Here is a 25761-nt window from a genome sequence, read left to right as displayed (position 1 = left end):
AAGCTCTTCAACTGTAGGATAACAGTGTTTTTAATATTTAAGTAACAAAACATTCAGGTTAACACTCAATGCATATACAATAAGATAGAGCAACAACAACAAAATTACAAAGCACAATCTAACTATATGGAGGCTTTCAAACAATTAAGTGTTGGATAGAGAATGTGCTAATTAAAAACCCAGCTGAGCCACACAGCACTGCCTGAGACCTGACCAGAGACTTTCTGGTGGTAGGAGGGAGAGCTCATTGTGCCCTGTGGCCTTCAACTCAAATGGATGCTCTTCAACTCAAATGCAGAGAGCACTTAACAATCTCCATGCTCTAGATTGCCCAACCCTCCTCTTTGCTTTTCTTTTTTCTTTAGTTGACTTGTCTGCTCATCCTTTACCCAAACTGAGGCAGTGAGTTCCACAGACACTTTCTCTGGTTTGGTTTAAATGTTGCTGTCTCAGTGAGTAGGGCCTCTGAGCTCACTGCTCTGACTCTTGAACACAACTTGTTATTATTTAATGGGGCATAATCTGTTCTTTCCGCAGACATAGTCTGTTCAGCCTGAAGATCCTTATGAGTATTCACCAATCCCCTTGGAGGTCACTTTCATATGTACTATTGATGTGAGGACTTTACTCTCAAATAATAACCTAATGGCCAAGTTCCCCTTCACCAATGCTGCTGTGGGTAGTTTTTAGAGACTGCTCTTACCTCAGTTTCCTAGGGGGCCTATCTGGCTTTGGTACTGGGATGGAATGCTACTGTCCTGGAAGGAATTTAGACTTTCCGCTCAAAAGGGCAGTGATGTAAGCTCAGGGAAGGTGTGTGGTTACAAAGAGCTTTCAGTTTTGCCCAAATATCTGATGGTCCAACCACTCTAGGTGAATTCAGAGAAGGGAACAGCTCTCAGAGTAACAAAACTGACCACCAGCCAGTTGTGATGGCGCACACCTGTAGCCCAGCTACTTGGGACGCCAGGGTAGGAGAATTGCTTGAGTGCAGGAGTTTGAGGTCAGCCTGGAAAGTGAGACCCCATCTCTAAACAAAGCAAAACAAAACAAAACCGACCACAGTGTCAGGAAAGTGCTATTGCCAGCTGGCAGTGGCTCGTAACCGTGCAAATGTGGGTATGTGTCACTTGGAAACATTACATTTAATTCAGGCTCAACTTTTTTTTTTTTTTTTTTTTTAAAAAAAGAATTGGTTTTAACCTACTTCCTAGGACTTGCTGTGTTCCATTATTTATTTTTTATTTTTTAGACAGGATCTCGCTATGTCACCTGGCTGGAGTGCAGTGGTATGATCATGGGTCACTGCAGCCCCAACCTCCCTGGGCTCAAGTGATCCTCCCACCTCAGCCTCCTGGAATGCTGGGACTACAGGTGTTTGCCACCATGACTGGCTGCTTTTTTCTCTATATTTTGTAGAGACAGGGTTTCTCCATGTTGCCCAGGCTGGTCTTGAACTTCTGGGCTCAAGTGATCCTTCCTCCTCAGCCTCCCAAAGTGCTAGGATTACAGGCGTGAGCCACTGTGCCCAGACATTATTTATTTTTTACATGGCTTACACTTACTATCATGTATAATCAGAGCCATAGAGGCCTCAAAGGGAAAGAATTAGGATCAGTGAGCTTTTCATGGAATTTGTACTTAAGCATGACTTTACAAAGTACCATATAGACAATGTCAAAGCAATTATTTTTTCATTTCCTTCTATCCACATGTAGGGGTGAGGCTAATTCACAGAGATAGTGTATCATTTTACTAAAACATTATTTAACTATATTTAGGACTTAAATTTAAAAAAAATAATTTCCTCATTCATCTAGGGACAATTTCTGACCCACGACAGAAAGAGGACTCCAGTGGAGAGCTCAGGAAACTCCTAGAATGGTCTTGCTGGAATAAGAAGATGCCAACAGCAGTAGAAAGGTTTGGTTGCCTCAAACTGAAAATTACTTTGGTTTGGTAACTTTTAAGATCACAGTGTAAGAAAACCAAGATCATGGGCTGGAGAGATTACAAATATCTTTATCTTATTGCTTCTTCTTCAGTGTTTATTACTAGCCAAGCTGGGGGTGGGGAGACAAAAGCCAAATAGCAGAAAATAGTGTCTTTGGATCTACTCTGTTTTTCCTTTCAAAAGTTTTCTTGGGGATAAGCTGGGAAATAGATCATCAATGGGTTTATTGACTAGGAGGAAGAGGGGGAGTCTGTCTAAATCATCAAAATGTGAGAGAGAGATTAAAACCACATTCTCTCATCAGAGTAGAAAGTTATATTTAAAAAAAGAAATACAGGATTGAAAATGTGAGCTGTAGCCTCTAATTCATAAATAACTCAGCTGTTTTATGATGGAATATTTAGAGACAGAGACATGAGGCTAAAACCATTTGGCCTCTCCCAAGATGAAATCAAGGCTTTTCTAACTTCCAGCTGTGAGTCAAAAGCAATAAGAAATCAAGATGGAATCTCCTTGTTTTTTGGGTGAGCTCTCTGGGAGTTTCTTCTGCCCATGCTGAGAGGTCTTAGAGCATTACACATAGTCGTGCTTGGAAGGATAAGATTGTACCTCGTCCTCTGTGCGGGCACCCCCATCGTATATCTTCTTGTTTTTGGTGTTGGACCCAAAGCCAGTGCTGGCCTTGAAGCCTCCAGGCTTGTAAGCAACACTGTGGCCCGAGGCATGGTAAGAAACGGCTTTGTAGCTGAAAGAAAAATAAACATTCCGTGATTGTAGATGTCTTTGTTAGGAGGACCAACCTCCTATTTACCCTAAACTGTCTCAGTCTTGGCACTGAAAGTCCAGTGTCCCTGGAAACCCGTCAGTCCGGGGCAAACCAGGATAGTTAGTAACCCTAGTTTTTGGTACACTGGTTTTTCTGCCTCTGCAGTGGAACAGAAGTTCTTGCACTGTTTTAGAGCTTTGCTGAGCCGAGAACAAAATCTCCTGAGAATAAAATAATTGTGATTCCAAATGGACATTTTTGGATGGTGGAGAGAGGTATCCCCAAATCCTCAGTAACTAATGAGTTCCCTCTGTTAATCAATAAAAATAAAGCTGAACCAGAAACAATGTCCAGGGGAACACTGTTACGTCAAAGGATCATAGAATTTGTGAGCTGGAGGGTACCTATGTTCAGCCCATTGCCTCAAGCTGCTCATTTCATGGATGAGGTGATAGAAGCACAGAGAGAGCAAATAACCTGCTGGAGGTCACAGGGCTGGTCAGCAGCAGAACCATACTGGAATCCAGCTCTCCCCACACCAGTTCAGTTTAGGGAGTTACAGCAGAGTTTCTCAGCAGCAGCACTGTTGACATTTTGGAACAGATGCTTTTTTGTCGTGGGACAGTTCTGTGCACTTAGGGTGTTTAGCAGCATCCCTGGCCTCTACCCGCCAGAGGCCAGTATCACTTTCCCCCACCCTCCCAAAATTGTAACAATTAAAAATGTCTTCACATGTTGCCAAATATCCCCTGGGGGGCAAATTGCTCCTAGTTGAGAACCATGGAGTTACAAAACAATCTCAGAAGGAACCAAGAAGGAAGGATTTTTCTTTCAAATAGGCTCACATTTAAATCAGTCTAGGCTGAAATATTCCCATTCTGTTCTTTAGGTTCCCCCTAAAAGAGAAGCTTCGATAATCCTTAAGTCAAATAAAGTTCATCCGTATACCTAATTTTTTTTTTTTTTTGGCTGCAAGTTATCATTAAAATAGACCCTGAACAAATAAAACATCTGGTTGCAGCGGAGCGGGGAGACTCACTTGGTTTCTTCTGGTGCCAGGCCCCGGCAGGCGATGCACATCATCACACCCCCAATTAGTGTGAGGCCTCCAGCGACCCAGCCCACGAACAGAGCCGCACCAAATGTGTACCTGGGTGGGGAGATGGTGGCTGTCAGTATGGTTGACGCAACTCTCCAGGCTCCGCCCACTGCACCTGGCTGTGCCTGTTCTTTCTGTCCCCACTTTTGGATGCCACATCCATCCCTGCCCATGCCCCTGAACACACATTACTGTGGGTCACAGCCAACTGATCAGGTACCCTGGAGAGTAGAATTGGGACTAAAGCTAGGGGGCAAAACAGCAGGGGGATTCTAGCATCACTCAACCATAAAATTATAAATCTTATCTCTGTGACACATCTCAAGAAATCTCCCTCCCCTCTCTACTGGCAAAAGAAAGTGTCTTGAAGGTTTGGCAAGAGAAATTTGAGAGATATAAAATCAATCTTGACTGGGTGTGGTGGTTCATGCCTGTAATCTTAGCACTTTGGGAGGCCAAGTTTCAACTGAGGTCGGGAGTTCAAGAGCAGCCTGGCCAACATGGTGAAACCCTGTCTCTACTGAAAATACAAAAATTAGCTGGGTGTGGTGGTGCACGCCTGTATTCCCAGCTACTCAGGAGGCTAAGGCACGAGAATTGCTTGAACCTGAGAGGTGGAGGTTGCAGTGAGCTGAGATTGTGCCATTGCACTGTAGCCTGGGCAACAGAGGGAGACTCTGACAAAAAAAAAAATCAATCTCAAGTTATTATTTCTGAAGGAATTTTAGTTCTTTGAGTTCTCAGTATGGGCCAACAAACAGTCATCTTAACTTATCTCAAATAATCCTTACAACCATCCATACAGGTAGAGCTATTACCTTCAGAAGGAACTAAGTTGAAGTGACTATTCATTCTTTTATTGATGTCTTTACTTATTTGTTCAACAAGTCTTTATTGAGCTCCTACTATGTGCAGAGCCCTGCCCTGGTACTGGGACACAGGGCGAACAAGGTAGACAGAGACCCTGTGCTCATGGTGCTTCTGTTCCAGCTCACAACAGAATTCTAACTTGGGGTGGTCTGCCTCCAAAGCTGGTGCCCTTCGCCTAGGGGGGGCTGCCTCCAATGAGACTCAATTACATCAGATCAGGATTGAGAACAAAATCTCCTGGGAATAAAATAATTGTGATCCCAAATGGACATTTTTGGATGGTGGAGAGCAGTATCCTTCTTCAAGTGACCAAAAAACTGTTAGGATGTCAGTGTGTATTTTAATGCCAGCTGATAACTTGATTTCCAGCTCCATGAGCTCTGGAGAAAAGGAGAGCTCAGCATGGAAAAGGAGTGCCTCCCCTTGGAAGTTTCCCTTTGTGTTCCTCAAAGAGCATGGGGACTGTTTGTAGAACTCTATGAATTACTAATATGTTTAAAGTCTACGACACAAGCTAAGAACGTTATACCAACAATAGGAAGACAAGTAATATGTGTGCAAACCTCTGCAACCTAAGAAAATACAATACTTTAGATGTGCTTTAAAAGCACACACATTGGCTGGGTGTGGTGGCTCACGCCCGTAATCCCAGCACTTTGGGAGGCCAAGGCAGGCAGATTGCCTGAGGTAGGGAGTTTGAGACCAGCCTGGCCAGCATGGTGAAACCCCGTCTCTACTAAGAATACAAAAATTAGCCAGGTGTGGTGGCAGGTGCCTGTAATCCCAGCTACTTGGGAAGTTGAAGCAGGAGAATTGCTTGAACCCGGGAGGTGGAGGTTGCAGTGAGCTGAGATTGCACCATTGCGCTCCAGCCTGGGCAACAGAGTGAGACTTCATCTCAAAAAAAAAAAAAAAAAAAAAAAGAAAAAAAAAGAAAAAAAAAGCACACACACTTTAGCAGGATTAAAGTAAACAATGTAAGCTTCATGATCAAGTATAGTTGACTGAGCTCAGTCCTTGAAAAAGTTCTGGGAGAAAATTTACCTGTAGGCTATTTTTATTTCCTTGGACTGGGAAAAAGACAGAAATTTGGTTTAAAGGCTTCTGCCTTGGCATGAAGAGCCCTGCCCCCTCATCCTGCCCGGTGTGGCTGGGGCTGAACAGCGGATCTTTTCCTGGGGCTCCTCCTAGGGGGGTCTCTAGGTGATTTCCTGGTGACAGCCCTGGTCCGTGGGCCCTGACACAGACAGAGCCCCTGTCCTTGATACCCCTATGGATGGTTGAGTGATTGCTTAATGCTAATGATGATAACAACAATTGCTACCATTTATTAAGCCCTTACTGATACTGTGATAAGCACTTTTTACCACTGTCTTGTTTAATTCTCCCAATAGCCACTCTGATAGTATTTGTCACTTGCATTTTACAGATGAAGAGATTGAGGCTCAGCAAGGTTAAGTAACTTCTCCAATGACCCAGGAAGGACACGATATCATCAGGATTCAAATTCAGGTCACTTTGCCTTCAAAACTCTCAGTGTTAATGCATCTTCTGAGCATGAGGGACAAAGTCCTTTTCCTCAACTTAGACACTCTGGGTCAAGGTTAGCAAACCTAAATACTTACCTGGGACAGGCAAGAAACTTAAATGAGTGAAGTGAGCTAGACAGAAGAACATATTTCATTTTCTCAACTGTAATATATGGGAAAAATCCCTATAAGCATGAGTTGGGCTATTTGGGCATGGTGGAAATTGTGGTAAACTGGACAGGGTGAGTCCTAGCCAAAAGGGCAGCTGCCTCTCAGCTGCAGATGGCGGTCACGTGAGAATGAGGGCCCAGTGTAATGCTGCCAGATCTTCCGATTTTTTACACAAAGCTAGAAAAGCAGAGTATGTGTATGTGTGTGGGGGGTGAAGTCTCCTTGTAGTAGGCACTAGTGGTGCTCTACCCTTTAACCGTTTCTGTGGGTCTCTTCTCCAGCTTGTGTATTCCTTTGCCTTTACCTGCTGGCCCCTGTGACTGCCTCTGGAATTCTGGCTTTGGTTTAGCCACTGAAGCCACTCTGCCCACAGGGACTGACTGGGGGGCCCAAGGTATGAAAGCTCAGCTCTTTAGTTTGGAGTCGAGACAACTCTGGCATATAATTCACACTGCACAGCTCTCCTCAGGATCAGGCTGAGTCCAGGGCTTCACCTGAAATCACGCCCATGCTTGGCTTCCCTTCCTTCCCATCCCTGCTTCCCTCACCCACTAACCCTCTCCCTTTTCTTAATGAACTCTGGCACTGGGATCCTCTTCTCAGGATCTGTTTCTGAGAAACCCAGCCCTTAACCCTTCTAATTTTTTTTTGTTTTGTTTTTTTGAGATGGAGTCTCGCTCTGTCGCCCAGGCTGGAGTGCAGTGGCACGATCTTGGCTCACTGCAACCTCTGCCTCCCAGGTTCAAGTGATTCTCCTGCCTCAGTCTCCCAAGTAGCTGGGACTACAGGTGCCTGCCACCACGCCCAGCTGATTTTGTATTTTCAGTAGAGACGGGGTTTCACCATATTGACCAGGCTGGTTTCGAACTCCTGACCTTGTGATCCACCCACCTCGGCCTCCCAAAGTGCTGGGATTACAGGCGTGAGCCACCACGCCCAGCCTAATCCTTCTAATTTTTAAAAGTTGGTAATTGGTTCAGATTATAAAATGAAATGTTTTATACAAAACACCTTGCAGACTGTGTACAGTGTGAGGGCAGGCAGTTTGCAGCTCTAGTCTGGGGCTTAGGCTCTGCCACTGTTACATACAACACGGCAATAACAGAGTCGGGGAACAGGAGAAGGAAGGGGGTCCCAGGACCAAGTGGGGCACTGGAACCAAAGCTCCATCAAGGTTACTGCCAAGGTCTTTCCTGGCAGCTGGGCTGTCTTGTAAGACTTCTAGGTGGAGAAAATGAGAAGACAAAAGAAAGGGGAAGACAGCTGCCCATCCATGGAGGGAGAAGTTCAGGAGGCCTTTCGGAATTCTATAGTCTTAATTCCAGGACTGAAGCTCCCTGCCCATGGGACAGGGGCCAGTGCTAGGGAGATGGTGTGAGAGAGTGATGGCAGGCATTAGTGCTAAGTGCAAAGTGGCTGGTAGATGGCTCCTCTGGGCAAGGGCAATGACCCCAGGCACCCAAATACTCTGGGAAAGGTGGGCTTTACTAAGTAGGGTGAGCAATCATTCTGGTTTGCCCATGATAGAGGAGTTTCCCAGAATGTGGAACTTGTATTGCTGAAACTGGGAAAGTCCCAGGCAGACTGGAATGAGTTGGTCAACCTACTTCTAAGTTGCACCTGTAACTAAGAGACCATGAGAGGAACACAGAGTAGGATCAGGGGAGTTTATGGGGATCACTTCCTTTACATTCTTGAAATAAAGCAGAAAAGTGAATGGGGATTGGAGTTCCAGGGAGCCAGAGGGTAATGGATTTATCACACCCTCACTCTCCATCTGTACCCCATGTTGGTGTGGCTGGAAAAATGCCAAGTGCATGCATCCAGACATGACAGGTCACTGAGGTCTAATATTTATATTTCTTCTCAAGAACAAGATCTTTCTTTTTCAGGAATTTGCTCCAGCTTCTTGCTATGAGATATATCTCTTTAAGTGACTAAATGAATACGGGCATTGGTATTGCTTTTCCATCTTTTAAAAGTTCTACTGTCTTTCAGACGCCAAATCGTAGTGGGGTTTCATCTCCCTCTGCCAGACTGTACCCCCTGTGAGAGTGGGGACTTTGTATCTCCAGCACTCTGAACATGTCTTGGCTTATGGCAGGTGATCAATACATTTGTAGAATAAATGAATTAATGAATGAGAGAAAGAGGCAGCTATACCAGGAAGGAACATCACTTTTCTCACCCATACTGCCCCTTGCTAATTTCTATTCAAACATTTCCCTGTTCCTAGCCAGCTTCCAGTTATGGACGGTAGATGTAAGTTGATGTTCATTTACTTGCCTGGGTTAATAGTGCCTGTTTCATTGCCACCACAATGGGGCTTGTGTAAGAGTGTTAGATAAATACTATGAACTGTCACTGTATTTCAATGCAAATGTCAGATCAGCCTCAAGTCATATCACCAAGGATATTTCACTGAAATGAAGTTTATGAATTTACAGGTGATTGTTGATTTATGATATGGCATGGTTGTCTGATAAATTTTTGCTATTTCAGGCACTGACAGTCACATTAGGCGCATGTGTTTAATCAGATTCTTATAACAATATTCATCATGGTGAATGCCGAGACCTAGATTAGGAGGTTACCTGGTCTGAACAGTCTGCACCATCCCACCCATGCCGGTGTACATGTTAGCTGTGGACATCCAGAAGTTAGTCACCAGCATGTTGGCAAACACAGACACTCCAGCAATTGCACAAAGACCTGTGGGCAAAGAAAAAGAAAACTCCAGAGTTAGTTTCAAGGGATTACAATGTTTCTGAGGCAGTTTATGCCTAGATGAGTTTAGATGAGTAGGCTGCAGAATATTGTATCCCTATAACCAAGCACTGATTATTGAATTCTTGCTATGTGCTAAATATTGTGATAGGTGCTTAGAATGTTTTATATCGCTAATTGTGGAAGGATATGTGTGTGTACAGAAATAAATTTTTCATGCATCTTGGGACCAAGGCTCAATATTCCAAATATTTTCAGTCTGGTTCTTTGGTAATGTCAAAATATCTTCCCTTAAAATCACTTTCTAAAGCCTCACCAAGAAAATGCCTTTTAGGGATCAAGTCACATGACTCTTTTAGGGTTGAGAACCTCTTTTTTTTTCAGCTGAAATTAAGAGTCAAAAGCTTACTAAGTTTTTTTTTTTTAAAATAAAAAAAATTTCTTTTAATCAACATAGGGTGTCACACTGCTGCCTAGGCTGGTCTTGAACTCCTGGACTCAAGTGATCTTCCTGTCTTGGCCTCTCAAAGTGCTGACATTATAGATGTGAACCACTGCACCCAGCTAAGAACCTCTTATATTGGGGTTGGAGTGACAGCTAAGAAGGACCTTGGCACTCATGATACACAATTGGGCCTCCACACTCAGATCATGAATCCCAGTATGAAAAGTTCTGAACCACATTCAGCAGTCGGGAGGAGTCATGTTTTCTCTACCAGAATGATTTTGCTTTGACATTCACAGAAGTGGGAACTCCAGCCTCTGTGTTTACCTGAGACAATGAACATGATCCCGGAGGTCAGCGTCATGTTGGCTTTGGCAGAGTCCTCCATGCTGCCAATACGGATGCATTTCAGGGCAAAGATGGATACCAGGAGGCCAATGGCACCCAGGACAATGCCTACGATCATCAGGGCTCGCACTGCCTGCAGCATGGCTGTGGGACAAGGGGCAAGACACAAGCAGACAAATAAGACCAGCTCAGCACACTTGATTAGGCTCTGGTTTAATAAAACAAAGCAACCACAACTAACCTGCACCAAACCTCTGAGAGACAGCAAAGTCCATGAACTGTGAACCTTGCCATTGTCAAAGGATGTGGAATTGTGGGAAATACAAAATACATCGCTTACAATTCTCTGACTGATGAAGGACATGCACTCAGATGTCTTCAGAATCAGAGAATTATGGATGGTTGGAACTGGGGGGGCCCTTGGATTGTATCTATTTCAGCTTCTTGATTTTTAAAGCTTGATAATCTGGGGGTCGGAAAGGGGAAAATAGTTTGTCTAAGGTAAGAGTTCAGATTGCTGATAGAGCTTATAGCTGTGACTTCTAACTCAAATATTTTTCTTCTCTTGTGCTTCCATATGCGCTAAGAGTTTCACATAGTTGTGTCCACTTTAGGAAACCCAGAATTCATTTATAGCATATGATGAAACCAAGGTTGCTAAGTGATATACCAAGGATACTCAATGTTGTCCCTTTCCAAAAGGAACTACTAAGATTATGGTGAGCTGTAGGTTTCAGATGTATATAAAACAATATAACAATATTAGGCCTTTCAACTAGACTACAGTTTATCAGCAGTTTCCTTTCTAGGAATCAGTCATAGCTATAGGCCCTACAGGGACTCTACTGCAGTGCCCTCACCTCCAGATATATCCAAAGTTGTTTCTAGTGCATCCTTAAGTTGCAGTGACTCATAGCAACAATTGTTTACTGAGCCCCCCTGACTGGCCATGGGATGACAGTAGTTAACAACAGGTCAGACATGGTCTCCGTTGTCATGGAGCTTATGCCAAAGTGGGGAACGACAGTCATTAAGCATGTCTATTACAAGTATAATTAATTTAACAAGGAAGACAAATTAGTCCTTCATGTGTTCTAGAAGACAAGCCCCCTAGTGTGGGTTGGTCTGGTGGAGCTGAACTGCAAAACTGTGTGGAGATGCTTATGTGCTAGACACCAATTGTTTTATCCCTCCAGTATATCCCCTTTTTTCCTCTTAAGTCCATGATTTCTGAAGGAGTTGTTGTGTCTTACATCACTGCTTTTCAAACTACTTAAAAATTTAAATTTCCAATCTGTCACAAATTGACATCCTGACAAAATACAAAATCACCTGCTTGAGTGTCACAGGCATGTCAAATTATTATAAATGTTTAGAAATATTTATTCTTGATTTCGGTACCAGAACTCTTCAGGTGGGTAATACATAGTTTGTGGGCCAGCTTGGTACACAGGCCCTACTTTGAGTAGTAATATTGACCTTGATCTTTCAGGCCCAGACTTTATACCTGGTGCCCTTGACCATGGCAAATTAATCCAGCATGGGCATCTGAGTCAAACCGGGCGGATGAGACCCTTATACAGAATGTTTGTGCTGGACACAGAGAGCATCAGGCCAGTCTCTCTCCAGGGACTGAAAGTGTAAGATGCTGTCCTGGGAGTCCATGGTTTCCTTCAGGTGGTGAGCTGCTGTATAATGGCAAGCAGACGAAACCCAACAGTGAGGTAGAGGGCCCTGACAGTGTTTGAGCTCCTGACTCCAGCTTTTCCTATGGTCCACATACATTCCTTCCTTAGGTTTCAGGTGCTATCCCAGCACCATTATTATTATTATTATTATTATTATTATTCTTAAATCCCTACCTGTTTGAACTAATTCAGGTTGGGGTTCTGTTACTTGAAATCAAGTGGTTCTAACTTATGGAAGATGGTTTCGTCAGTGTCTAGACATGCTAACCTTTAAAGTCTTATTGTTTTTGGAGAGTTTCCACCCCTCCAGATTCGAAGTCATGACCAGAGTGCTGCTGAAGCCCCTTGCAGATGTGAGGGGACCTCTCATGCCAAGTCTTATGGCTGCAAAGACATCGCATTCCACAGTGTGGTGTGCGAAGAGAAGAGGTAAAGGGCATCATTTTTCTTTTTTGGGAAATTGCTGATTTTTTTCCTAGTTATATAAGCAATAACTGCTCAATATAAAAATTTCAGGATGTATAGAAAACCATAAACAGGAAATGAAAAACAATAACCTGTTATTCCAACTCTTGGAGATAGCCACCTTTAGCATCCTGGTGGGTAGTTTTCCAGGAGGGAATTTTTTAAAAAGGAGAAGCAAAACGCTAATGAGGCTCCCCCTGTCACCTAGACCAAAGGGAGCAAGTCAGGAGCCAGCTAGAAATGCAGATGGAGACCTTGCTGAGTTTTAACTAGAAGGGGCTTGTGGGGTTACACTCAAAGGAGGTGTCATTCCTACCCTCAGTGAGACCAGTTAATAATACCCAAGCCAAATTAAAATTTTGGAATGGAGAAGAAACAGGAGAAATGCTTAACACTTTTTTTCTCTTTGAAGGAGATACTGACGGAATCTGCCTATAGGCTGTAGGCAAAGGGCTCAGAGGAAACTGTCAACAAAACAGAGAGTTCTGTCCAGCCCTAGTTTTCATAGGCAGTTGCTACTTCTTAGTGAAAGCTAGTAAGGAATTTTCAGACATTCAAAAATGTAGTCCATGTGAAAAAAACCCCTACAATGTAAGTAATAAAATTATCACCCATTTTATGGTTGAAGAAATGGAGACTCAGGTGAGGTAACTTGCCCAAGGACACACACCAAGGGAAAGGAGGCAGAGCTGGGAGTCAAATCCAAAATTGCCTCAAAATCATTACTTTTCCATCACAGCACATTGTTTTGAGGCACCTTATTCTGGAAAAAGAGGTAAAGTCCTGGCTTCCATCAAGGTACAAGGATCTGTATACTCTTACAGAATGTATCCTCCAAATTTGGAGACTCAACCATAAACTGTCATCTTCCGAAATGGATGCTAAGAATGTGGAAGAAAACATTCTCCAAATCTTCTTAGGGAATAACCTGGCCTGGTAGATTATTTATAAATGTGACTCTCAAGATGACAGCATTCCCATCTCCTCCAGCAGTCCTGGGAGAGAACTCTCTCCAGTCACCTTGGGAAGATTTCCCTCTCCTACAACAGCTAACATCAGTGGAGCTGCCAGCATATTCACTCTAAGGTGTGTATGTATCATAAAGCAATTTGTCATGCCAGAAGAATCGGCAATCAATGAGAAATTTTGAAAAAGGAGAGTTAGATAATGTAGAACTTGTTAAAGTGCCACCTGCAATGTCTGAGGAACAGAGGCCCTAGCAGCCTTCTCACCAGATATCTGTCTGAAGTATGAATGACAGTGTCCACCTATTCTAGTTCTATCCCACTGATCTCCATATACTTGATTCTGATTCTCTTCTCCTAAAGAAACTTCTGATTTTAACTTTGCTTCTTTGCTGGAAAGAGAATTCTACAAACAATGATCATCAGTCTTGGTCCCACTGGCAACTGTCATGGGAGCCAGGTGCCAGTAAGTAGGAGGAAACTGGCTCCACTGCTCATTGCCAGAAACCCCCTAAGTCTAGTAATGACCATGGAGATTCATGGTGGTAAACTCACCTTCCCCTGCACCTGCACGGTCTTACCCTCTGGGATCCTAATCTTCTCTATAGATAAGTAAGCAGAGAAAACTGCCACAAAGCAGGTAGCAGGTAGGTTTCTCTTTTAGCCATTCTGTCTCTTACTTGATATTCTGATCAAGAGGCTTATCAGCTGATAACAGGTGAGTCAACAGGCTCTAAAGCCTGATTCTCTGCACCAAAGGTGTGACTACAGCATTCTTCCCAATGAACAATGAAGTGTTATCAGACCTGAAGGGTGGGCAGGATTCAGAGCTGAAAGAAGCAAACAGAAAAATGGGAACTCAGTGTTCCCTCCCTGTTGCAAAATACCTTAATTCCCCAAGTAGCTGTGAACTGACAGGTGAGGCGCCCTCGGGTGTGGTTTTTTTCAATACAGGCTGCACCTGAGCATCTTCTGGGGGTGCTTTTAAAGAAATGCTGATGTTTGTTCTCACCCCCAGAGATTTTCACTTAATTATTCAAAGCAAAATTTCAAGGAATAATGCGAGACAACAGCTTTCAAGAAGGGCTCAGCAGAGGTACTCAGAGTGGAGAGTTGGGCTGAAAGAGGGTTCTCAGGGGCTGGCATCACTAAGTGGAAGTGGGAGTGAGGATGATGGGACAGCAGTTCACCAGCAGCCAAAGGCCTGGACTGGGGCCCTGGTGGAGTAGGGGGATGGGAGGAGCCATACCTTCAGGCATAGCTTGCTCCTAGACTGGAGATAAGAGGGCTAATGGAGGAGCCCAAAGTGGGGGAGCTCAGAAGATGGTAGTCTAAGGCCAGACCCCAGAGGAAACGCTCTTGAGAATAAGATGGGAGAGGCTAGATTCTCTGGAGATTCCAGGGAATCAACACGGAGGTCCTTTGTACCTTGTAAAATTCTACAGAACAATGCGATACCAGGTGAGTGTTATTAGGTAAGTCATTTAAGCTCAATGAAAACGAGTCCTCAATTCTGGAGGGAGTCAAAGATATCTCTTGCACAGATCTGTGAGGATCAGATGCTACTTGCCATAAACCTAAGCCAGGCTCAATAAATGTCAGTTTCCTCTCCTTCCCTAAAAACAACGTATCCCTTGGCAACTCCACAAAGCTTTGACTTGTGCTAACTGTATACAAATGTGAATCCTCTCACATGATGATAAAATATGGTTGAGGATTTGAAACAGCCATGTGTGTGAATTGCTATGGGCAAGAGGGGAAGAAAATTTGAAAAGAAGAAGAAAAGAAAGGCCTGAATCTAGCAGCACCTAAGTAGTGGAGAAGATCGGAAAAATGGACACAAGACCCTCAATGAGCAGGGAGGTAGCTGATGGGAGAGGCAGTATAGGTGGGTTTCTATCCTCATTGACCTTCCTCTTCACCTCTGCTATGATTTGAATGTGTGTTTCCCTCCAAAATTTATATGTTGAAACGTAATCCTCAATGCAATACTACTACGAGGTGAAGTCTGCAGGAGGTACCCTCAGGAATGACATTAGTGCCGTTATAAAAGGCCTTGAGGGAGCCTGTTTATCTCTTTTGCTCTTCTGTCCCTTCTGCCATATGAGGACACAACAAAAGGCACTGTCTTTGAAGAGCATGAACCCTTACCAGATGGAATCTGCTGACACCTTGATCTTGGACTTCCCAGCCTCCAGAACTGTGAGAATAAATTTCTGTTGTTTATACATTACCCAGTCTAAGATAATCTTCTTATAGCAGCAGGAACCGTCTAAGACATCCTCTAAGATGAGATCCAACTACAACTCTGATGATGTGTCTCCCCACCATGAAATGATGCTGCACCACTGACTAGGCCATCCTAGGGCATGATGCTTTGTGGTAGCTGCCTCTGCCATCTAATTGGGGACCACCACAGCCGCAAGCTGAGCAGGCATTCTGGTTCCTAGCTTTTCTCATTGAGCAATCAGGGCAAGCAGCCTCATTTACCTAAGTTGCAGGTTCTCTTGAGCTGTGTAGGCCCATTCTGAGTTCCCCGTGGTGTCTTCTTCATATGTACAATAACATGTAAACATTTAGATGTTTGTCCACATATTTGAAGAGGCATGCTGATGCTGAAATATTTTTCTCTTTTGAAGAGAGGGAAAGCAGTCTGACTGAAAACCAATAGACTCCCCAACTTTATAACTAACTTATAATCACTTCACCTTCTAGGGCTGGTTTCTTCTACCGGAAAATGGGGAAAGACAAACTGGTTTCACAACCAGTGAAACCATTCAGCCAATAGCAAGAAATAAACAGACAAGCTCCTTTAAAAATGATACTTATGAGAAGTCTCATTTTTTTTCCCTTATGGATTTTTGATTTACATTTTGTGAAGGTTTTGTGAAACTGTTCTCTGGATTAAATGTGGTTTGGTTTAAAACTTCATTCCTGTATCTGTAAATATGATTTATAGGTTGATAGGAAACTCTGTAACTCTCCAGTGGCTGTTGTTTTTACACACTGAAGCAGAAAGGGGAAAATATAGATAGTAATATTAAAAAAACAAGACCCTCAGTGCCTGCAAAGGGGCTGAGATATAGTGAGGTGCTCAGAACACGGGTAGGATGGGGATGGGAAGGGAGAACACAGAACCTTAAGTGATCTTTACTTTGGATATTTGAATTCATAAAATGTTTTTGAGTTTGGAGGAAAAAAAGGCTAGAACAAATGTCCTAACTGAGAGCCCTGAGTGATGTAGACACAGCAGCGATGGTTTAGTGATGCCAAGAGCTAGATCTTGTAAATGGGTCACAGGGCACCTTGTTTTTTTTTTTTTTTTGAGACAGAGTCTTGCTCTGTCACCCAGGCTGGAGTGCAGTGGTGCGATCTCAGCTCACTGCAACCTCTGCCTCCTGGGTTCAAGCAATTCTCCTGTCTCAGCTTCCCGAGTAGCTGGGACTAGAGGTGCATGCCACCATGCCCACTAATTTGTTCATATTTTTAGTAGAGACAGGGTTTCACCATATTGGTCAGGCTGGTCTCGAAATCCTGACCTTAGGTGATCCACCCGCCTTGGCCTCCCAAAGTGCTGGGATTACAGGAGTGAGGCACCAAGCCCGGCCCAGCACTTTCATATAAATGTCTTACTGTGAGGCATTTCACAAATGGGGAAAATGAGGTCCAGAGATGTAGGTGGCCAAATTGTGCCCTTGATTCCAGCTCACTTCCCTCTAACTGTAAGGCTTACCACTTTACCAAATTTAGTCCAAATGTTTGCAAACACTTTAGAAAAAGCATTACTTGACTGTGATGTTGAGCCAGGGACATGATGGAGCCAGGGACATGAGTTTGCCGTATCTTTGCCCCCTTTCCACTCTGCTCATTATTGGCCCTTTGCTCATCCCTTCCACTGTTTCCAGGGAAGGCATGTGTGAATGGGATGCAAGTCATCCATGCTTTAAACTTAATTCATACTCCTAATTTCACATCATTGATTATATTGTTACAAATGGGTCAACCCCCATATACCCTCTGCACTTATTGTGCTCAAGCCTAGACCAAGCTCTTCAATTCTAAAGGCAGCCCATTCCTGCCTTTAGAAACAGGGTCTGGGCAGGGGAAAAGGACGCAGACTCGGAAGTCTTTGCCTGTGTTCACATCCTGTTTCTGCCATCTTCTATCCACGAGGCCTTGGGTATGTCCTTCCCTCACCCCTGGCCTCAGTTTCCAACTTTTTAAACCTAAAGCTAATATATATTTTCCTGATTTTTGAAAAGATTAAGCTGAAGAGCCAATATGCAGCTCAATAAATAGTAGTTATTTTTATTTCTGGCACTGTCCTCAGAGTACTGCATGTGGTATTGACTGTGTGGAATACAATGAGATTGAATCTTGAGCTATCAGTTATATGGAGCTGGTAATATACAAGTATACAGTCCTGCTACCACCACCATTTACCTCATTAATCTATCTGTAGTTTACACAATACAACTTGTTGCATTGAATTACACTCTTCTATAGCTGTAAGTTCCAAAGAGACATGATGATACATTTTTGTCAGACGAATGAAAAGTTAAGTGAGATTTTGCAAGAACAGAGATTGTACTTAGGAAGAATTTAATAACTGGTAATGATTATTATAATTATTTATTTATATATATTTTTTGAAGTGAGATCTTGCTCTGTTGCCCACGCTGGAGTGCAGTGGCATGATAACCGCGGCTTTGAATTTCTGGGTTCAAGTGATGATCCTTCTGTCTCAGCCTCCTGCATTGCTAGGATTACAGGTGCAAGCCACTGTACCCAGTGATAATTATGATTATTAACTAAAGTATTATAGGTATCTGCCTTTTGCCTTTCTGTAAACACTTTAAGGCTTACTTCTCTACTAAAGAATGATACTTTTCTGGGTTCTAGGTCAAAATTAAACTCTCTGGGAGAATCATTGCAAACTTACATTTCTCCCTCCAGGCATTTCATCCAGCTCCTCTGCTTCAGGTCTCTTCCCCAGTTTCCTCGTTAAGCACAAGAAAATACTTTACACAGCTGTTTCTGATGAGAAGTTAGGCATTAGGTCCTGGCTCGTTGTTACTCCTTCCAGCTCCTTCAGGAGCCCCACAAGTGTCCTCTCGGGCTGTTTTATCTCCTTGCGTTGTTGCCTTTAGCTTTTGAGTTTCTTTCGAGCCTTTTCCTCCTGGTAATCTTCCTGCCCATTCTTACACTCTTTAAATATTTTTTTAAAAATATTTTATATTTTAGAGATGGATGGAGTTTCACTTTGTTGCCCAAGATGGAGTGCAGTGGCATGATCACAGTTCACTGCCGCTTCTAACTCCAGCTGCAGTGATTTTCCTGCCACAGCCTCCCGAGTAGCTGGGATTACTGGCATACACCACTGTGCCCAGCTAGTTTTAAAAAATTTTTAAGGTTACTGTAGAGATAGGGTCTCATTTTGTTGCCCAGGCTGGTCTTGAACTCCTGGCCTCAAGCAATCCTCCCACCTCAGCCTCCCAAAGTGATGGGATTACGGGGGTAAGTCACCACTCCCAGCTCCTGCCCATTCCTTATCTAAGTCATCAAATAGATATTTGTATTTTGGGGTGCCAATTTGTAGTGTAGCCACTCCTGCTGCATGAGGACTGTCTGCTTTTAAGTCCACAGTCTTCTTGAAGGCCACAGATTTTCAGTGATTTAAAGTACCTCCTTTTCTGCAAACTCAATCCCAAGCAGTGTTTTTTTTCTAGCTTCTGGTGAAATCCTCTTCCCTCAACTCAGATAGGCAGAAGTGGGGTACACTTCTGTGGTGGCTGCTGGAAACTGTCCCCCAGTTCCCATGGTGGTTCAGCCCAGCTTGGCTTTTCACAGCACAATTGGGAGATAGGACACAGAGCAGCACCGACTTCCCCCTCCCTCAGCCCCCTATGCTTGTTGTGCGCCATGCTGGGTTTTGTGGGAGATGCAAGACGGGCACATCAGAGTCCTCTGGCCACAATCTTACCACCGACAGAGCTTACCAATAGATGGTCTTGTGACCAATAGTTTCCAAGAGCCCTCAATACATGGCTACTGGCCCTGACATTTACATTTGCTGTCCTCCAGGTGGGATTTGAGGAAGTCATTTCTTCCAGCTTCCCTAAAATCCTTCTCAGAGAGCCAAGGACCTCGCCTTTCGTGGGTCTGAAACATCTCAGGGTTCCATGAGTGGCAACTGGCTTCCCTCTCTAACAGCTCTTTGTCTGGCCTGACATGGAATAAAAGTACCTAGCATGACCAATTCTCCCACTTCTCTTCCTCCCTCTCTCCCTCTCTACTTTCTTCCTTCTCGCCTTCCCTCCCTCTCTCCCTCACCCACTATTCCTTTCTTCCTCCTTACTTTTTGGAAAAAATGTGCTTTCCGCCCCCACCCCATGGCCATATTTACATTCCTCTGTTATTAAATGCTAGGGAATTTTTACATTGCAGAAATTTACCTCAAACCCCTCCTCTTTCCTGATTCCAGGCCATCCCCACCAAAATGTCTAGCTCTGAAATTAGACACTGTATATTATCTTGTATCAGATGATAGTTTACACATATAATTCAATCATATTTGTTTGAATATAAATTAATGGTATATCTTCTTTTGCAATCTCATTGGTTTTGACTATTTGATGTTCAGGGAATTATCTGTCTGGCAGAACTGAAATTAGTGTGGTTGATGTGTTTCAGCCCAGGAAGTTACTATTCAAATGCTCCCTGTGGTAGAGACAGTAGGTGCTCACCAAATAGCTATGTGCTCCTACATCTCCCAGCTCCTGGGGCCATATGGCTAGTTCTGGCCAATGCACTGTGAGTGACATGTGTTACTTTCAGATTGAAGCAGTTAAGAACTGTTGTGCCTCCTTCAAGCCTTTCTTCTCTTGCCCCAGCAACTTTGAATAGTGTAGCTACAAGGAGGCTGCTCTTCCCACAGTGGACTTTATGTGGGCAGGAAGTAAACTTTTGTTGTGTCAAGCCATTGAGATGTTTAGGTTTGTTTGTTGCAGCAGCAGACATTAACTACTCTGACTAATAGAGTTCCTGAACTCTAGTCTCTACAACACAGTAGGCATGCAAGAGATATTTGTTAAATACATGATTGGATGAACAAATGAATCTGTTCCAGGCAGGAGGAGGACCAGGGCCTTTTCTATATATGGAGCCATAATAACAAAAAAGTTGTAGTACAAAAATGATTTAGTGTCCTTTTTGGGGAAGACCTTAACCTGTTTTTAGTTCAATGGCTTGCATAAGCACTTAAAATGAACTATTCATACTATTTAATTCAACTTAGTTTATCAATCCTTTGATAAATACTCACTCTATCAGGCCCTTTTCTGGGAAATGGGGAAATAATTCTTAACCAGCTGAAGGGAACCACCACATAGAAGCTGAATGAGACAAATGTACAAATAACCAAGTTAGTAAGCTGAAGTTCAGACTCAAACAGAACTCCCTTAGCGAAACTGTCCTGATTTCCTCCGCTCCTGACTCTTCCTACTGAATAACCACTTTCTTCATGGTGCTCCAAACACCTGTGTCAAAGCTCCATGCCATGTGTTGCCTCTGCTTTGATATTCACGTACATGCCTGTCCCCTCTGCTGGAATTTACGGTGCCAACAAGGCCAGTTTTGTGTTGTGTACTCTTTGTAAGTATGCAATAAATGCTTCTCAGATTTGAGAGCAGTGTCACGATGGGTGAATATGCTCAATGCTATGAGAATGCTTTGGGTTTGGTAGAGAGACTTGTGGAATATTTATTCAATTTGGGGGCTGGAGGAGGTTTGGGGGAAGATTTGTGAGAGGACAGTTGGGGTGGTGGAGGGGGGAATTCAGGGGAGCAGGAGCAATGGGTGTCCAGGACCAAGTCCAGGGTATACTGAAAGGACAGAAGAAACAGGATGGGGGAGTAAGAGACTGCCAAGGAAGGTAGGTGAGGGGTTAGGAAGGCTTGGTGTCAGGCTGTTATGTGTGCACCTAGTTAAGCTGGGAATGGGGAACCATGGAAGTTGGTTGGGTTTTGAAATGTCTAAGGAGATGAGAACTGAGAACTAGGAGCTGGTGACGGAAATACTCCCCTTCATCCTCTGCTATGGTCAAAAAAGCAAACATTCTATAGAGATGAAGGATAGAAACCAGACTGAGAAAGGTTAAGGGTGAGAGGTAGTGGAAAAATTTAGTCTTTTAATTTGGTTTGTCAGTGACCCAGGAGAGAGACAGAAATTGACAATGATCAGGATCACCAGATTTCCCCAGAAAGGAAGCCATATGCATAAGTGAGGAGAAGAGATGAAAGAGGCAAGGAGGAGAGGGGCTGACCAACAGGGCATGATCCCAGACAGGTGGCATGAGGCCTTCAGAGCTCTGCTGGGGAAGTTGACCTTAGCAGGAGAGGTTGACCTTAGCAGGAAAGCAGGGAGGATAATCTTGTTCTATCAAGGGGGAGAGGTGGAGCTATTCTGAGAGGGTGTCATGGAGATAAGATCCGTTGACAGAATAGGAGTGACAAGTCACAGTGGACACAATGGGGTTTGCCCATTTAGGAGAGTGGGAATATTCAGGAGCCCCATGTATGGAGACTGTGATACGCAGTGAGCAAGAGATTGATAATATGTAGTGGGGCCCTGGGGAGAGGTTACTGAACATGAAGTCATAAGATATCATGCCTTAATTTTGAATATGAGGAAAATATTTTTTCTTTATATGATAGTTAAAATTAGACATAACTAGCAACTCAACACTCCGTGTGGCATTTCCTGCATCTCACCTCTCCCCTCCCACTACAGCATAATCCTTCCTCAGTCTGGTTCTCTTTCTTTTGGCCAGGTTCTGCCTCCCTTGCTTCCCTAAGCAGGTCTTTCCACGGAGTCAGTGATCCTGTTGGTCCTGCAATAAGTGGCTTCCAAAAAATGGAATAAATAATCCAGTTCTTCTACTCTGACACCCATCGTCTATTTCGTTCTGAAAATGAACTTGGATTAGTTGAATTGCTTTTCACAATTCAATTCAGTTTCAAGGGCTCTACAGCCTCTTCACAATTTCTTGCAAATTTATTTCCATCTACTTATTTATAAAAGGTATTTGTTTCAGAGAGGCAAAACCTAACATTGTTCTCCTTTCTCCATCACACTCACATCGTGGCCACCCCTTAGAGCCACTAATTAGCTAGAGATATTATTTTCTTGTTTGCATTTTAAAAATACAAATAGAGCTCCCATATTATTCAGAATGCAAAGTTCTGAATATGATGCATGTTTGAAGTAATTATCTGTATTAAAAGCAGGGATTTAATTTATTTCATCTTTAGGGATGAAAGGATGTCACAATTGTAATTATATTTATATTTTGACGTTAAAATATAATTATAATTCTGTAATTATATTTTGATATACATTGATTTTTAGGACAGTATACAAGATATTCTTAATACAAATGCAGAAAAAGGATATTTATAATTTAATGGCAATATTTTTTTGGCACCCACAGAGACTCCAACTTTGAAAAATTTAATTGAAATGGAAAGACAATTAAATTAGCTCTCAATAAACTTTTCCAGATATAACAAAATACGCAGCATCCTGCTTCCCTGCTCCCACGTATGTGCAGGCAGGAGCAAGCCACATGAACGTAATGCACACAATTTATTTTCTCCTTGGGAAACACGAGTTTATTCCAGATATCATGAACATACCCTTACAGCAGACCCATTCTTCTTGAGGCCTGGCTACTCACTAGCGATTCCTTCGCCTTGAGTATTAATCCTCCCATTTTCTCCTGTATGACTGTTGCCCTATTTGACACGAGCCAGCATCTCTTTTATTCACACCTTTCATTCTGAGCCAGAGCTGCCAGGGTCCTCACCCAGAGGCGGGAGTGGGGCTCAGCGCAAACGCCCCCTTCCCTGCGCTCACCTGGCCCTGCCCCGGGGTGCACGGTGCCTACCTGGAAGGCCCAGGATGGTGAAGTAGGGCCTGCATTCGGTGAACCCCGAGCTCTGCCTCACGCAGCTCCTCCAGAGCCCTTCGTACTGGAACACGGAGGTGACGGGGTTGTCGTACAGGTCCTGGGTGCTCCACATGTCCATCCCGGTGGCCGCGATGCAGCCGGCCAGCCCCAGGATGGACAGGAGGAATGCCACCACTTGGCATGTGGTGGTGGACATGATCCTGGCCGCCCGCCCTGCCGCCTGTGAGAAGCTGCCGCCCTCCTGCTGCCGAAGGTGTGCGGCTAACGCGCTCCTGAGGGGAGCTCTTCTAATCAGATGGTTTCCCTAGGCTCTCAGTATTTGCTCACAGTGTTTTCCTTAGATAGCTCAGTTTCACTCCTGGTTCAAGGGCATTATTTTTACATTTGTTAGAGAAGCGGGCCCAAGAGGCACTTGTCTGTGCTCCGCAGGCCGGGTGGGTTCAGCGCAGAGCCGTGCCAGGGAGCAGAAGGACTCCCTGCTCCGGGCCAGACTGGCCTCCCTCCAGCTCTGGCTCCTCCGGAGAGCGCTGCCATCTGGAGAAAAGGCTGGCGTGTCCCCACCACGGGGAACGTGACTGCAGACCACTTTGGCTGACCTCGCTTAAGATGGCCCTGGGAAGAACCCACCGTGCTCTGTCTTAAACCAGACTTTTCACATTTTCTCCTCACAACTCATAAACGACTTTTCACTTACATCTTTCCATTTTGATCTTACAGAAATGGGTAGGGCAGGCACTATTATCCCCATTTTTTTGGGGTGAGTCAAGAAAAGTACAGATAAGTTAAGGGACTTGTCCCAGTGCCTGGAACGACAGATACTCTAAAAACGGCAGGGGTGGGGCTCTCACCTCAGCTTCCAGTCCAGCGCTCTTTCTCTATTTCCATATGGAGCAACAGGGGCAGGCAAAATTGTTCCTACTTTTGAGAACACGAAGCCAAATCCTAGATCTATGCTCTTGGTCCACAAGCATTGGAACTGGGATAAGAGGAAGCCAGGGGCCCCGTTGATTTCCATGTCATGCTTTCACTTGTGCCACAAGAACCACATGAGGACTCTGTGGCTGACACAGAAGGTCCCACAAAGGCCAGAGGAGGGACCAGGGTTAGCTGGGCTGAAGTCCTTGGCCTGGTCACTGAGAGGCTTAGGATCTGCTCCTGACACTGCCCCTAACTTGTCGTGTGTTGGGCAGGTTGGGGGCAAACTCCTAAGCCCTTGTAGGTCACAGGTTCTTCATCCACAACATGTGAGATCTCAACTAGAACACTCCAGAGCCTTTTCAGATCTCATACACTATCTTCTACCTTTTGCAGAAAAGTTTTCACTAGAATTGGTCAAAATATTAGGAATTGTATAATCACAGTAGAGAGACTTGGCTGAAGACATCAGGTGTTGTGTTTTGTCTATACAACTAAATTTTGCTAGAGAATTGGTTGACGGATGTGGGGGCCAGGTATGTCTGGCCTCTGAATCCAGAGACTTTTAAAAATTTTTTGAGATGGAGTCTCGCTCTATTGCCCAGACTGGAGTGCAGTGTTGTCATCAGGGTCACTGCAACTTCTGCCTCCCGGGTTCAAGCAATTCTCATGCCTCAGCCTCCAGAGTATTTGGAACTACACATGCATACCACCACACCTGGCTAATTTTTATTTTTTTAGTAGAGACAGGGTTTCACCATGTTGCTCACGCTGGGCTCGAATTCCTGAGCTCAAGTGATCTGCTTATCTTGGCTTCCCAAAGTGCTGGGATTACAGGCGTGACTCACTGTGCTTGGCCTCTAGATATATTTTGTTTTCATTTATTTATTTATTTTGAGAGGGAGTCTCACTCTGTCGCCCAGGCTGGAGTGCAGTGGGGCAATCTTGGCTCACCGCAACCTCCACCTCCTGGGTTCAAGCGATTCTCCTGCCTCAGCCTCCTGACTAGCTGAGATTACAGGCACCTGCCACCACACCCAGCTAATTTTTGTATTTTAGTAGAGACGGGGTTTCACCATGTTGGTCAGGCTGGTCTCGAACTCCTAACCTCAAATGATCTGCCTGCCTCGGCCTCCCAAAATACCAGGATTGCAGGTGTGAGCCACTGCGCCCGGCCCTCCGGAGACATTTTAATGAGACTCCCCAAAATCTGGACCTCAAGGCCCTGAAACATACACACACACACACCCACACCCACACACCCCCCCACATACATACTCCAATCTTTAACCTTTATAGGTCTTTACAGGTTCTCCAGGAAATGAGCCTCTGTGTCTGGACTTTTATCTTGGGTGCACCCAGCCACCGCTCCCACTGCATTTTTCCCAGCAAACACAGAAAGCAAATAGGGAAGAACTACCCCTAATTTGAATGGAGGCAACACTCCCCTTCACTGCACACCTTACTTTAGGTTCTGTCATCAGTGTTTCCAGAGAGTGAAGCATGAGCCAGAAAGCCTAAAATAAGAGGGTAAGCAACAGTTACATGATTTACAGTGAAGGAATGTTGACGGCTGTGTATCCCTTGAGTTGTTACAAGGCCAATTCTAAAAGGAGGGATGGGGACAGTTAGAAGTGACACTGGTTTCTGCTGGTGGGCATAGATTGACCAATTAGGTTGAAAACGGTTGTTGGAATAATTCAGGAATGATTCTACCAGTGTTTCCATGGACAGAGTCTATCTTATTTTTATTTCAACCAACAGGCAGGCTTTTTAGTCCTCATTTTTAAAATTTATTTCATTAAAAAAAATGATTTTACTTTAAGTTCTAGGATACAGTGCAGAGTGT

At 44.1% G+C, this 25761-nt stretch overlaps 1 protein-coding gene across 1 annotated transcript; it reads right to left on the bottom strand.

Annotated features, from left to right (window-relative positions):
* Nucleotides 1–12: 12 nt before the first annotated feature.
* On the bottom strand, nucleotides 13–23378 carry CLDN18 (claudin 18). Its single transcript, XM_002814086.4, has 5 exons — nucleotides 22974–23378; nucleotides 9889–10053; nucleotides 8984–9101; nucleotides 3760–3870; nucleotides 13–2699 (listed from the first exon to the last, which is right to left on the bottom strand). Exons 1-5 carry the CDS (start codon nucleotides 23191–23193, stop codon nucleotides 2528–2530), a joined length of 786 nt encoding a protein of 261 aa, XP_002814132.1. The 5' UTR covers nucleotides 23194–23378; the 3' UTR covers nucleotides 13–2527.
* Between the last annotated feature and the right edge of the window lie 2383 nt (nucleotides 23379–25761).

The sequence above is a fragment of the Pongo abelii genome, chromosome 2 (assembly GCF_028885655.2).
Source record: "Pongo abelii isolate AG06213 chromosome 2, NHGRI_mPonAbe1-v2.0_pri, whole genome shotgun sequence".
NCBI lineage: Eukaryota > Metazoa > Chordata > Mammalia > Primates > Hominidae > Pongo > Pongo abelii.
This window is presented reverse-complemented; position numbering and strand designations above follow the sequence as displayed.

Coding starts and splice junctions, on each gene's coding strand:
- CLDN18 (XM_002814086.4), bottom strand. CDS start 23,193: ATGTCCACCACCACATGCCAAGTGGTGGCATTCCTCCTGTCCATCCTG. Junction 10,054..22,973: donor CACCATCCTGGGCCTTCCAG/GTAGGCACCGTG, acceptor CTTGTCCCACAG/CCATGCTGCAGGCAGTGCGA. Junction 9,102..9,888: donor GATCATGTTCATTGTCTCAG/GTAAACACAGAG, acceptor CTTTGCCCACAG/GTCTTTGTGCAATTGCTGGA.